This window comes from Elephantulus edwardii, unplaced genomic scaffold (assembly GCF_000299155.1).
Source record: "Elephantulus edwardii isolate Elephantulus edwardi_28Jun2011 unplaced genomic scaffold, EleEdw1.0 scaffold00155, whole genome shotgun sequence".
Taxonomy (NCBI): Eukaryota; Metazoa; Chordata; class Mammalia; order Macroscelidea; family Macroscelididae; genus Elephantulus; species Elephantulus edwardii.
In genome coordinates, this window is record NW_006399905.1 from 7,735,065 (window position 1) to 7,749,081 (window position 14,017).

A 14,017-nucleotide genomic window follows, 5' to 3' on the forward strand; every position below is an offset into this window, starting at 1 on the left:
TCCTCTCATTATGGAATTTGTTTTACACACCTGATCAACATGGAATTTATTTTATATAGCATACATCTTATCTACATAATTTATATCTTTTCAATATAAATTGTTGTAGCATGCTGTCAAATTGGGACTGAACCATAGTTGACCCTCCAGCAGATTTTCAGAGACAGTATATCACACAAGAGGTGCTGCCCATCCTTCTCCCATAGAACAGCTGGTGGATTCGAACTGTATGTCTTTTGGATCACAGTGCAGCTTTTTACCACTTATTTGTATAATATATGCTGCGCTGTAATCCCAAGGGCACACAGTTTGAGGCCACCAGCTGCTCTGTGGAAGAAGGATGGACAATCTCCTTTTGTGCCGTTAACTGCCTTTGAAAACCCACCAGAGGGTCAGCTATAGATTGGTTCTGACTCTATGGTACCCAAGCACATCACTATTTTAACTATTTAATTTATTACATATATCTTATCTAGATATAATTTATTTATATATTATTAAAGCATATTACATATACCTTGGCCACATAATTTATTTTATATATAGTATCTGTATTTTATACATGCACATAAATTCAAAACTCAAACTCACTGCCATCAAATTGGAACTGACTCACAGCCAACCCTCCAGCAGATGTCAAAGGCTGGATATTGCACAGGAGATTACCTACCTTTCTCCTTAGGAGCCCTGTTGGATTTGAACCTTCCAAAAGGTGTGGCTTTGGGGTTTGCAGCACAAGTCTCTATGAACTACATTTATGCAAAGGTGTGTTTTCTGGTTTGGGTTTGAGACTAGGGTGTGGCTATTGCTCACAATAGGGTGTGAGCTGATTGGATTTGGCCTCACATTTAAAAAGGCTTTCAACCATCAGTCTGGGGCTATTTCCAGGCTGGGAAGATCAGCAGAACAGCCAGATTCTGCAAAGGTGTGTTTTCTAGCTGGGGTTTGAGACTAAGGTGTGGCTGTTGCTCACAATAGGTTATGAGATGACTGGATTTGGCCTCGTATTTAAAAAGGCTTTTGGCCCTTGAGCCTGTGGCCCTCGGGTCTGGTTTTTTGTGGATATCCTGGAAGGAAAAAAACCCCAAAACAACAGAGTGGCATCTACTTCCAACAAAAGCTGGCCTCCAGAAACTCTTTGAACTTGGAGAAAAGATGAAAGTTTTGTGTTCAAGACTTTTGTCCATAGGGTCACTATGGGTTGTCTACCACTCTACAGCACTTAATAACAATCTTATTAGAGTGCTGTTTCTCTTGAGACACCTAAGTCGGAGAGAGAGAGTGTTTGTGGCTGTGGCTGTGGCTGTTTCATCAGCTTCAGCTCATAGTCCAACCCAACAGATGTTACTGCAGCTTGAGTGCTCCTTGGAGGCAAAGATGGCGAAGCTTCATCTTTCATACTTTAGACAAGTAGCTAGGCCAGGCTATTCTTTGGAAAGGGACACCATGCTTGGAAAGATGGAGGGTCAGCGAAAGAGAGGAAGACCTCCAATGAGATGGATTGACATGGTGACTTCAGCAATGGGCTTGAGCGTGCCAGAGATGATGAAGATGAAACAGGATAGAGCAAGGTTCAAGTTGGCTGTTCATAGGGTCACTATGAGTCATACTCGACTTGATGGCACCTAACAACAACAACAGCTGACTATGACTGATCTGGACAGGATGTAATTCACTGAGGCTGCAGTGCTGGAATGCTGAAGGAGGTACAGCAGACCAACTGGCTCTGACATATACACTTCCTTGGAAGTAAACGCCCTGATGCTGTCTCTTGCCATTCGGATGTGGGGTCTCCTGTTCATCAGAGTCCTACATCCACTTGTCTACTTGTCCTAAGTAGACAAGTGGGCTTTCAGGGACACTCAGCCTCCAAAGCTTCAGACCCAGTGCCCAGGATAGGGGAAGACCAGAGGATAGGCTTCTGTTTGCACATGCCTTGCACCCCTCCTTATGCCCCTTTGGGAGGCTGTCTCTCTGCCCCCTCATGCCAAGACCTGCCAAATCAGAATCTGCATATTAGCCACGTCCTCTGCGCTGTGAATAAATAGTGCTGTTCTAGATTATGATCTCTGTACACTACCCCAGGAAGACAGAGCGGCCATGGCAGGCCTGCACTTACGCCTGCAGTGCGGGAATCCGTAGTAGCCCGTCTGGCAGCGGGTGCACCGCCGCCCGATGATGTTGGGCCGACATGGGCACTGTCCACCCTCAGGGCTGCAAGCCTGGCCCAGGGCTCCAGCAGGGTGGCATTCACAGGGCAGTGCACCATCATGGTACAAGGCTACCAGGGTCTGGGCGGAGTTCTTACAGAATCCAGATGCTGTCTGGAGGCTGTGGAGACAAAAGTAAAGCATGGTTTGCTGCCAGTGCAGAAACCCACACAATGATTGGTCCTACATCTCTATCCACCCACTACAGGAGGGCCCAGCACCACACAGTGGGCAGAGACCTCTGGTGGCTGGATTAAAAGGCTGAACACATATTTTTAAGATCAATTGTATGCTATGTCAATTATATCCAAAGAAAGCTGTTGCAAAAGAGGACAGCAGAAGCTGTATTAATAATAGCAAGGAGAAGGATTGCCAACATTTACAGAATGCTAAGTACCAGGTATTACGTGCTAGAAGTTTTACCTATATCTCCTTTTTAGCATTATAAGCACCCAACTAGTTAGGTCTGAGCCCCATTTCACAGAATCAGTGACTGAGCTTGTGGAAGTGATGCCCCCAAAACCTCAGAGATGTGAGGGAGCTGGCCAGCACTGGGACCCACAGTGGCTTGACCTCAGAATCTTTGCTCTTGGTATCTTGGTATCTGGAAATCTGGTCTCTCAGGAGCCTCTGAAGCAATCAGGTTCCTCAAGAAACCTACAAGGTTGGTGTGCTGACAAGTGAAGTGGTCCCCTCACACTGGCCAGGATATTGCACATCCAAGAAATGGGACAGTGCAAGGATGGTCACATCTCTGTGATGTTCTCTGGTCAGTTAGACAACAGAGAGCAGAATCAGGGCCAAGGCCTTTCTACAAGATGGCATGGTGATGAATCTGAGTGAACAGATAGGAAGCAGAGGAGAGGAAGGGGCACCTCTAACATTCCAGCAAGCCCAGCATCAATGGCGGACCTTGGCCACGCTCGAAGTTTTAGGCAGTGACCTTGCCCAGAGAGCTCACCACAGATCACTGCAGAATGGTCATGGCAAGTAGAAGGGATCTACTCCCCCAAAACCACCCTCACCACCACTGACATGATAGCAAACAGGGATGGAAGGTTCACAGATCACCTTTTCCCTCAGCCCTGTCCTGGCTGAAGTGATTGGGCATTGTAGAGCCTTCCACGGAACGATACTTACTCAATATAAAAACTGTTTCCTCCACAGCTGTTGACAAACTCTGCCGATTTATCCAGGGCTTCTTTGTGGAGTGTTTGAGAGTCATAATTCTCCACAGGCACCAGCAGGACACGGACCTAGAGGAAACCCATCAGAGTGTTTTTGAGCTTCACAAAGCAGACACACTTAAGAATTATACGGTAAACTTTCTCTTCTCCTGGATCAGTGTTCTTTGTTGCTAAGCCAACACTAAACGAAACAGATTTTTTTTTAAAGAATCACAAGGATGAATTTAAATCAGTCTTTAAAATGCCACCTATGTAATATATATAACATCTGATGATCCATTCACTTCAGATTGACTTCCCCTCCACCTACTCCAATACGGAATTATCTATCCATTATTTTCCTGCTCTCCTTGTTACCACCTTACCCACCCCTTACCACCTTAACCATCCTGTTTTAAAAATCTGGAGCAGGACACACCCTACAGGTAAAACAAGGTTTGAGAGGGGGAAAGGAGGAGGGAAATTAATCAATAGAGAATATGAGTGAAGAGAAGAGTAATGTACAATAAGAATGTGGTCAGACATTGTAGTACATTAACTGCATCAGCCAATGACAACTGATGTCTATGAATGGTTGTCTGAAAGAAAGAATGTGATTTATAAACTTTCACGGGGATAAAACTGATTTTTAAAAGAATGCAACCTATGTTCTCATGTAGACAACTATAAGGGCCAGGGTAAACCTTCCGGTGCACTGCCCCAAGAATCAGCAGCCTGGGGTCGGGAGTGCTGGGCTGGGACATGGGGCCGGTAGTGAGCCCAGGGACCCCTATGATTCTTGCCTGGGACACCCCTGGGTCTGCTAGAATAACTGAAGTGGCTGTATGAATAAACAAACCAAGTGGGTCGATGGAGAACCTAGGACAAAGGCTTGCACTGGTCTGAGGTTGGTCCTGGTAATTTAAGTCTGTCCATCAACCAAGATGACAAACATGGTAGGGGACATTCTAGCTTCATGAGAAACCAGTTATGTCTGAGAAATATGGGTGCTATCTGGCTGTCGAGATGGTCACATATCAGTCCTGTTTTAGGTTCCATCGAGTTGACTTCAACTCATAATGACACGATGAACAACAGATCTAAGGCATTCAGCTATGAACCTTACCCTTTCCTGGAATGATTGGAGATAAGTGTACAGATATGGGTGTCATTAAAAGGAGGAGAGAGTCAAACCAACTGGAGCAGATGATGTCATACAAACAGAGATGATATAAGACAAAAGGGCTGTATATTTGACTTGAGGGAACTCCAGTAAATGCGGGTAAGGGGAAAAAATAAAGGATAGAAGAGACACTAGAGAAAGTGGAAGAAACTCTAGAAGAAATAGCATGAGGACAAAAAAAGATATTTTTTAAAAGACTGTTAAAAGCTTCAGAGATTCTGTAAGAAAAAAACCTTATCATACAATTATAAAACGTGCAAAAACATGGAAAGACTTGTTGTTGTTGTTATGTGTCGTCGAGTCATTGTGACTCATCGCGACCCTATGTACAACAGCCTTAAACTCTACTCTGTCCTGTGCCAATCGCACTGTCTCCAACACACTCATCCCAACTGCCCCAGTCACCAAATCAATCCACCTCCCAGAGGGTCTTTCCCTCCTGCACTGTCCTTCCACCCTCCCAAGAGTGATGTCCTTCTCCAAGGACTGGTATCTCCTTACAACATGACCAAAGTATGTCAGACAAAGCCCCAGAATCCTTGCCTCCAAGGAGCAGCCCAGTTTAATCCTCTCCAAGATGAATCTGTTTGTTTCCTTAGCTGTCCATGGTACCCCCAGCACTCTTCTCCAACACCAAAGCTCAAAAGCATCAATTCTCCTTCTATCCACCCTGGTCATTGTCCAGCTCTCTGACTCATAACAAGTGATTGCAAAGACTATGGCCTGTACCAGATGCACCTTAGTCTCCAGAGACACACCGTTGCTTTTCAGTACTTTAGAGAGGTCCCTAACAGCAGACATTCCTATCACAATATGTCTTTTAATTTCCTGGCTGCTGGTGCCAAGAGTGTTGATTGTGGAGCTAAGAAAACTAAAGCTGTGAACAATCTCAATCTCTTCACCATCCATCCTGATGCTGCCAATTGGTCCAGTGGTGAGAATCTTTATCATCTTGACATTGAGCCTCAATCCATATTGAAGGCTGCAGTCCTTGACCCTCTGCAGCAAGCGCTTCAGGGCCTCCTCAGTTTCAGCAAGCAGGGTTGTATCATCTGCATAACACAAATTGTTGATAGATCTTCCACCAATCCTGATGCTGCATTTCTCCTCCTAGAGCCCAGCCTCACGGATGATCTGTTCTGCATACAGGTTTAAAAGGTATGGAGACAGACACATCCCTGACGTACACCCTTCCCAATTTTGAACCAGGCAGTGTTTCCTTGCTCTGTTCTGATGACTGCCTCTTGGTTCAAGTGCAGGTTTCACATTAGTACAATCAAGTGTTCTGGGATTCCCATTCTTCTCAGAGTCAGCCACAGTTTGTTATGGTCCACACAGTCAAATGCCTTTGCATAATCAATGAAGCACAGATAGACATTCCTCTGGTACTCCCTGCTTTCAGCCAAGATCCATCTAACATTAGCTACAATGTCCTGGTACCACGGCCCCCTCTAAACCCAGCCTGGACTTCTGGCAGTTCTCTGCTGATGTGCTGTTCCAGTAATTTTTGGATAATCTTCAGCAGAATCTTGCTTGCATGTGAAATCAACAATATTGTTCTATAGTTTCCACACTCTGTTGGGTCACCTTTCTTTGGAATGGGAACAAATATAGATCTCTTCCAGTCAGTTGGCCAAGTGGTTGTTCTCCAGATTTCTTGACACAACTTGGTGAGCACATCAAGGGCAGCATCTGTTAGCTGAAATATGTCAATTGGTATACCATCTATTCCTGAAGCCTTATTTTTTGCTATTTCCTTCAAAGCAGCTTGAACTTCTTCCTTCATCACCATAGGCTCTTGCTCATATGTTGTTCATGAAATTCTTCTTTACAGAGGAAAATATTCCAATGGCCAACAGACACATGACGAAATGCTCCAAATCACTGGCAGTAAGAGAGATGCAAATCAAAACCACAATGAGACTATCATCTCACCTCAACTTCAGTGGCAAAGTTTAGTAGGAGAGCAAGCAGCAAGTGTTGGAAAGGATGTGGAGAGGTGGGAACTCTCGTACTGTTGGTGGAATTGTAAAATGGTGCATCCACTCTGGAAGGCAGTTTGGCATTTCCTCAAAAAGCAGAGCATAGAAATTCCATATGACCTAGCATTGTTAGGAATAGGCCTCAAGGAAAACAGAACTGAGACACAAATGGAGATTTGCATACTGATGTTCGTTGCAGCATTATTCACAACAGCAAGAACATGGAAACAGTCCAAATGTCCATCAACAAACGACTGGATTGAGAAATTGTGGTACAGTCACATGATGGAATACTATGCAGCACTCAGAAGCAACAATTTAGAAAAATATCATATAACATGGAGAGGCTAGAAAGCATTATGCTGAGAGAACTAACTCAGTTGCATAAGAGCAAATACTATATAAGATCATTATTGTAAAAAACAGAAGGATAATCAGTGAGATGCGTATGGTATCCAAAGAGAGAAGGGGAAGGGGTTGGGAGACTGGCGTGGAAAGGGAAATCACAGGGTCACAGAGTTTGATGGGTGAAAGGAGGGGCGAAAAAAATACTCAATGTACTTGAATGAAACACAATGGAACAAATTATTGTATACAGACCAATAATTTTTTTTTAAAGCTCTAGCAAGTGCCACTGTTGTAAAACAGGACTGACATCAGGTTTGGGGGGGGGTGGAGACTGAGAAAGATGCGGTAAATTATGTATACTTCATTGAAACAGATGAGAGAGAGGACTGTTTAAATGGGATATATGGTTAAGTATTATTGTCATGACAGGAGTCCAGAATGAAGGCTGCATAGTGGAGTGGGCTTGGTTGGAGGGATTGTAAAGCAATGAAAGAATTTTTCTTTTACTTTTCGAAGAGAAGAATGAACTGGAGGTGAGGGGTGGACAGGGAGAAAATTGCAACAGTGAATGAATGGAAATCCAAAATCTCTGTAAATTTTCATTAAAATTAATGATAATAAAAAATTAAAAAATAGAAAAGCTTTAGTGAGAGATCAGGCAAGTGAGGAAAGAAGGACTAATGGAAAATTGAAGTATTCTCCTTCCAACTCTTTTCTAGGTTAGGTTGGTTGTTGTTTTTCTCCTTTGTATTCATTTTTTTATTATGCCTATTCTTCTTAGGGAGCTCTGGTAGTCCAGTAGTTAAGGAGCTGCACTGCCAACCCAAAGGTAGGCAACTCGAGCCCACCACTGCTTTACAGCTTGAAAACCTGCTGGAGAGGCAGCTTCAGAACAGTTCGGACTCAATGGTAATGAGTCAGGTAATTAATTATTCCTCCTGAGTTATCACAAACTTCTGACTTTCTGTAAAAGATACCTGTGAAACATAAATGTATTTCAGCAAATATGACTTCAACTCTTCAGAGCAATTATTTCCATGAGCCAAGTAAGCATGTAAAAAAACCCTGTTGACCAAGGAAGGCACATGAAGAGCAAGCTGAGGAAAGGTGGAACGCACCAAAACTAAGGACTTTCCTTCTGGAACTTGCACAGTCACGCCAACTTCAGGCTCTGAAATGTCAAACGCAACCTGGCTTCCGGAGATGACTTGATCTTGGCAGCCAAGGACATGTGGACAAAACGAGGCAAGGAAGGAACCTGGACAGAGAGAGAACAGTTTGTGTTCACTATGGCAGGGATGACGAGGGGCTAGCAGCTGACAATGCCTGCTCACGGCCACTCACCTGACCACTGCTGCTGGGCTCCATCCACAAATACTTGTGCAGGGAACGTTGGGAACGCTGGCTGATAGAAATGGACGACAAAGACGTATCGGCCCAGCTGTGGTACTCGGCCCCTCAGGGTGACCTGGTTCTAAGAGGAGGGGAAAGATTTAAAACAAACTAAAATAAAAGCTACAAATATTAGAATCACAGAATATTTAGAGGCCAAGAAATCAAACAATAAGTGGGAAATGAGAGGTCATCTAATAAAGTTCTCTAATTTCTCAAATGAGAACTGCGATTTAGGGAGGGCAAGTACATTGTCAAAATTCAGACATTCTCAGTGCGTATTCCAGTAGCAGAATAGCTGGGTCATATGGAATTCTATGTTCAGCTTTTTAAGGAAGTGCCAAACTGCCTTCCAGAATGGTTTCACCATTTTACAATCCCACCAACAATGTATAAGAGTGCCTTTCTCGCCACATCCTCTCCAACATCTAATACTTGCTGCCCGGTTAAACTTTGCCACTTTTCCTGGAGTGAAATGGTACCTCATTGTGGTTTTGATTTGCATCTCTCTTATTGCCAGTGATTTGGAGCATTTCTTCATGTGTCTGTTAGCCACTTGAATATCTTCCTCTGTGAAAAAATCTTTCCATATCTTTTGCCCATTTTGTAATTGGGTTATCAGTGAGAACTGAGGCACAAACTGAGATTTGTCCACCAGTGTTCATAGAGGGATTATTCACCATCACAAGAACATGAAAACAGCCCAGATGTCCAACCACAAATGAATGGATTGAGAAATTATAGTACATTCACACTATGGAATACTATGCAGCACACAGGAGCAATAACTTTGTAAATTATTACCTAACTTGGGAGGGACTGGAGAGCACTATGCTGAGTGAACTAACTCAGTCCCACAAGGATAAATATTGTATAAAACCGTTATTATAGAATGAATATAAGGATCCAGGAATGTGGAAGAGGCTGGAAGCAGAGGGATGTGGATATGCACTGGGAAAGGGAAGATTAATCATTGGGTTGTACAATTTGATGGGTGGGGGGTGAGGGAAATTGAAAGAATTTGTTCAAATTTGTATTCGAGTTTAGTAAATAAACTAGCAGAGGGGGAGGGAGGAACCAACCAAAAGTCAGACATCCATTTTTAACCAAACCTGGGTGAGAACTCTCATTGTCTCAATTCCTTTTCCTCCCTATTCTAAGCTGTATTTCCCATGTGAGGGCCAATTGAACGTTATTTCTTAGATTCTGTCCATTTTCAAGATAGAAGAAATGCATAATTGACATTAGCTATTGTTAGAATTACAGGACATTGATAATATCATAGCAAACATTAACCATATTTCTATAACACAGAACAACAATAATAACAAAACCCTGAAATTCCGTAGTTCATAGTAAACAGCAACAAAAAACCCTGTTCTATTTTATTTTGGTGCTCTAGGTGATTACTTCACAAATTTGATTGATTTTATTTAAAAAATTAACTTCCAACTTGCAAGACTTTATGCTTAGTGTGTGGAGAAGACCACAAAAGGATTGGCCACAGCAGCTACTTTGAAAGTACAGACCAGGACAAGAGTAAACCCAACAATGGTAAGCTGCAGCAGCCTGTGAAAATATGAAGTATTACAAGAGACCTACAGAAAATTTTTGGAAGCAAGAGTGACACCCACTTCTTAAATAACATGCCTCTGAAATCTCTATGAACTTCGAGAAACGATGATAGTTACAGAAAGGGTTCAGGACTTTTGTTCATAGGGTTATTATGAGTCATGATTGACTCGACGGCAATCAACAACACAGTAGAAAACAGAGATCCACGAAGGAAAAAAGAACATCAAGCTGGGGTGGGCACAGACAGGTCTAACCAACGCCTTCATTTCTGAAAGTTTCCACAGGCGAGAACAGAAGATGTCATACACTAGGGGCGTGAGATTTATGCAGAGGGTTTTTTGAAACAACAGTCACTGGTCCCAACCCCAGTGTCTGACTCACTAGATCTAACAGAGGATCCGAGAACTCGCATTTCTGACAAGTTGCCAGGGGATACACAGCTGGGATGTAGGAAGAACACTCTCATGTGATGTCCTACCTGTGGCATCTTCAAAGTGATTCCAGAAGGTGAAGGATGTTGGGACAGAAGGGGGGAAAGCCTACCACTTGGAGCAACCAAAATTAACGCTGTTGGAGGAGTTCCTGGAGCCATGGGGACACAGGTGGCACTGGAAAACAAGAAATTTTAAAATCTTATTTTTCAGGAAAACCAAAACTTCACTCAGGGAAGAAGCAGTCTTTAAGCACAAAGCTATGTGACCTTCAGAAGGATTCAGTCTCACGGAGATCAGAGAACTTTAGAGATCTTTGTAAAATGGCAAAGGGCCACCCTCTGGCAGCCTAGTGGGTAAGGAATTGCCCTGCTTACCCAAAGTTTGAATCCAAAGTTCAAATCCACTAGCTGATCCATGAAAGATGGGCAATCTCCTCCTGTGAGAGTTACAGCCTCTGAAAGTCCACTGGAGAGGCAGTTACGGGTTCTGACTCAGCAGGAAGGAGTTTGACATTGCTATAAAGGTACTCAGCGTAATTCTTCAGCTAAGTGTATTCCACCATTTGCTCAATAATATCAGTTAAAACAGACAAATCCTTAATCCTGAAGTCAAGCAAGCTAGATTGAAACTTTCTAGCTGGGTTGAAACTTTCAGAACTAGAATTATTTGTTAAAAGGAGATAAATGCAACGAGGCCTCTATACCATACGTGTTGACATAAAGCTATATAAAAACAAGGATCAAATAGACATCATCTTTAAGATTAGCATCATCCCCGTGTTTTCTGCAGCCTGACTCTATGAACCAGCAGGTATGACTGTGTATTTAAATTCTTTTTGTATCTACAACATAGCAATCCTGCCAAAACCTCCGTAAGCCTTGGTTAGTTAATATTCATAACATAGTTATGAGCGCTCATTATTTGCATGGTTTTTTAATTGAATAGTCTCAGACGCAGAGATTAAAGGCTTGAGTCTTGGGTTCAAAATAGCAGGATAACTACCATCCATGGCTGAGTTAACCTCCTGACGCCTGTGTCAGCTTCCTTATGTTACGGAATTCTGGAAAGACTGCAAGGGATGATGATAAAGCTTAATTTTTAATCCACCGTAAGCCTTTTAGCACCTTAGTTGACAATCATTCTACAGTTAAGAATGAAGTTCCAGTCTTGCAAGTGTTACAGTGTTACTCAGACCATAACTTAGGCAGAAAGGAAGGAGTCACATTACCTTTGTCTTACAAACTGCCCGTAACGGGCAATGCAGTGAACTTGAGGTCTCACGTATTCAGTTGAGAATTCTTCAATTGGTATGAGACAAATTTGGTGCTGTTGAATAAATACAAGACAAAAAAGAAAGAATTATCATAGTCATGAATAAAACCAATGGACAAATTCTCTATTTTAAAGAAGAAAATATTTAAAGGTTTCGGTCAGACGAATTGTTGTTGTTGTTGTTAAGTGCTGTCGAGTCGCTTGCGACTCATAGCGACCCTATGTACAACATCCCTAAACTGCGCCCTGTCCTGTGCCAATCTCATAATCTCTGACACACTCATCTCAATTACCCCAGTCACTGAACCAATCCACCTCCCAGAGGACCTTCCCCTCCTGTGCCTGCCCTCCACCCTCCAAAGCATGATGTCCTTCCCCAAGGACTGGTCTCTCCTTACAACATGACCAAAGTATGTCAGAGGAGGCCTCAGAATCCTTGCCTCCAAGAAGCAGCCCAGTGTAACCCTCTCCAGAATGAATATGTTTGTTTTCTTAGCAGTCCATGGTACCCTCAATACTCTTCTCCAACACCAAAGCTTAAAGGCATCAATTCTCCTTCTATCCTCCTTAGTCATTGTCCAACTCTCTGATGCATAACAAGTGATTGCAAAGACCATGGCCTGTATCAGACGAATAGTAATTGTTCTTTTTTTAAATGATAAAAACCGCAGGATGGCTGTCTCTTGGGCATCATAATGTGTAAACAAATCCTTTACTTCTATACAGGACCTTATTCACGTTCTGGTCTTTGCAATTACTTGCTGTACATCTGAGATCTGGACAATGAACAAGGATAGCAGGAGAATTATTCATACCTTTACCCTGCAGTGTTGGAGAAGAACACTGAATACCCCATGGACTGCTGAAAGAATGAACAGCTACTTCTTGGAAAAAGTACAACCAGAGTACTTCTTAGAGGCAAGAATGACAAGGTTTCATCTCTCATACTTTGGACATGTTGCTAAGAGAGGTTATTCCTTAGAAAACAATATTGTGCTTGGAAGGGTGAAAGAGGGTCAACGAAAGAGAGGAAGAACCCCATTAAGGTGGATTGGCAGGGTGACTACAGCACTGTGCTCAAGTATGTCAGAGATGGTGAGATAGGCCAGATGTGTTGTTCATTGTGTTTCTATGACTCATACTTGACTCAATGGCATTTAAAAACAACAACAATAACAACTGACTAAATGGGTTTGGGAGATAACTACTGAAATAAATATAGATAAATACTTTGAGCTGCGGTGTTGAAGAAGAGCACTGAACATCCCATAGACGGCCAAGAGAACAAATAGATATATCTTGGAGAGGGTGCAGCCAGAGTGTTCTTTTGAGGCGAGAATGATGACGCTTCGCCTCACATACTTTGGACATGTTGCTAGGAGGGGCTATTCCTTGTAGAAGGACATAATGCTGTGAAGGGTGGAGGGTTGGCGAAGGAAAGGAAGACCCTCAACCAGGTGGATTGATACGGTGACTGCTGCAATGGGCTCTTGTGTGTCAGGAAGTGTGAGGATGGTGCAGGATAGAGCAGGGTTCAGATCTTTTGTTCATAGGATCTGCATGAGTTGTTCTCAACTTGATGTCACCTAACAACAACTGAAATAAAAGAGAGAACAAAAATTCCAACAACATTCTACAACAACTCCATCCCATGACTTCTGATGCCAATATTGCTCTCCTTCTCTGGAATGTCAGGGAGCCTGGCACCCAGGCCAGAGCTGCTCCTATGAGAAAGAAGCTCACTTTAAACAGGTTGATTGGAATTGCAGGCATACTTGGTTGTGGCTCATGGAAGTGTCTCCAGAGGACTCCAGTGAGTCAGACTGGGAACTCAAGGCACTAATTTAGCAGCATGTTTTATTTTCAATTAAAATGTATTACCAGCTTGACCACAAAGTTTCTTCAATAACAACAAGAAGACTTTTACAAAGCACCTACTATACATTGAGTGCCAAGATCCTGCAAAACCATGATGGACAATGGCCTTGCCCTCATGGAGCCTCTATGCCAGTCAGACAGGTCACTGAACAACTCTGGACTGTTTCAAAAAGGGCAAACTCACACTTAGAAGATGGAGAATTGACCCCATTGTAACTGCCAAAAATGGAATGATTCATGTGGGCTATTATCTTGAAAAAGAAAGTCTCAGTAATTTATAGTTTGAAAATAGCAACAACAAGAAGACATCAAATTCTAGATTCTTCTCAAGAACAAGTTCAAAGTTTGTAACACTGTTGGGCATACCCTGCAGGAGAAAGATGGGCAATCTCCTCTCATGCAATTTACATCCTCAGGAATCCAATAGAAGGTCAGCTATGATTCAGTTCTGACTCCACAGCAATGCATTTGAATTTTTAAAACAAGCTAACTAACAGAAAAGGCAAAGGAGGTTGAGTTTTCAAGTATGGAAATACAAAGGAAGAGGAACAGTTGTAAGCAGACACTGGTGATTGGG

The 14,017-nt window shown here is 42.8% G+C and overlaps 1 protein-coding gene across 1 annotated transcript in view; it reads right to left on the reverse strand.

Annotated features, from left to right (window-relative positions):
• Positions 1-14,017, reverse strand: part of LAMA3 (laminin, alpha 3) — a 383,386-nt gene that overhangs the window by 136,831 nt on the left and 232,538 nt on the right. The window contains 6 exon segments of the mRNA XM_006895048.1: positions 2,120-2,331; positions 3,351-3,466; positions 8,008-8,147; positions 8,216-8,363; positions 10,335-10,464; positions 11,519-11,616. Of these exon segments, the coding sequence (XP_006895110.1) occupies positions 2,120-2,331; positions 3,351-3,466; positions 8,008-8,147; positions 8,216-8,363; positions 10,335-10,464; positions 11,519-11,616 (844 nt within the window).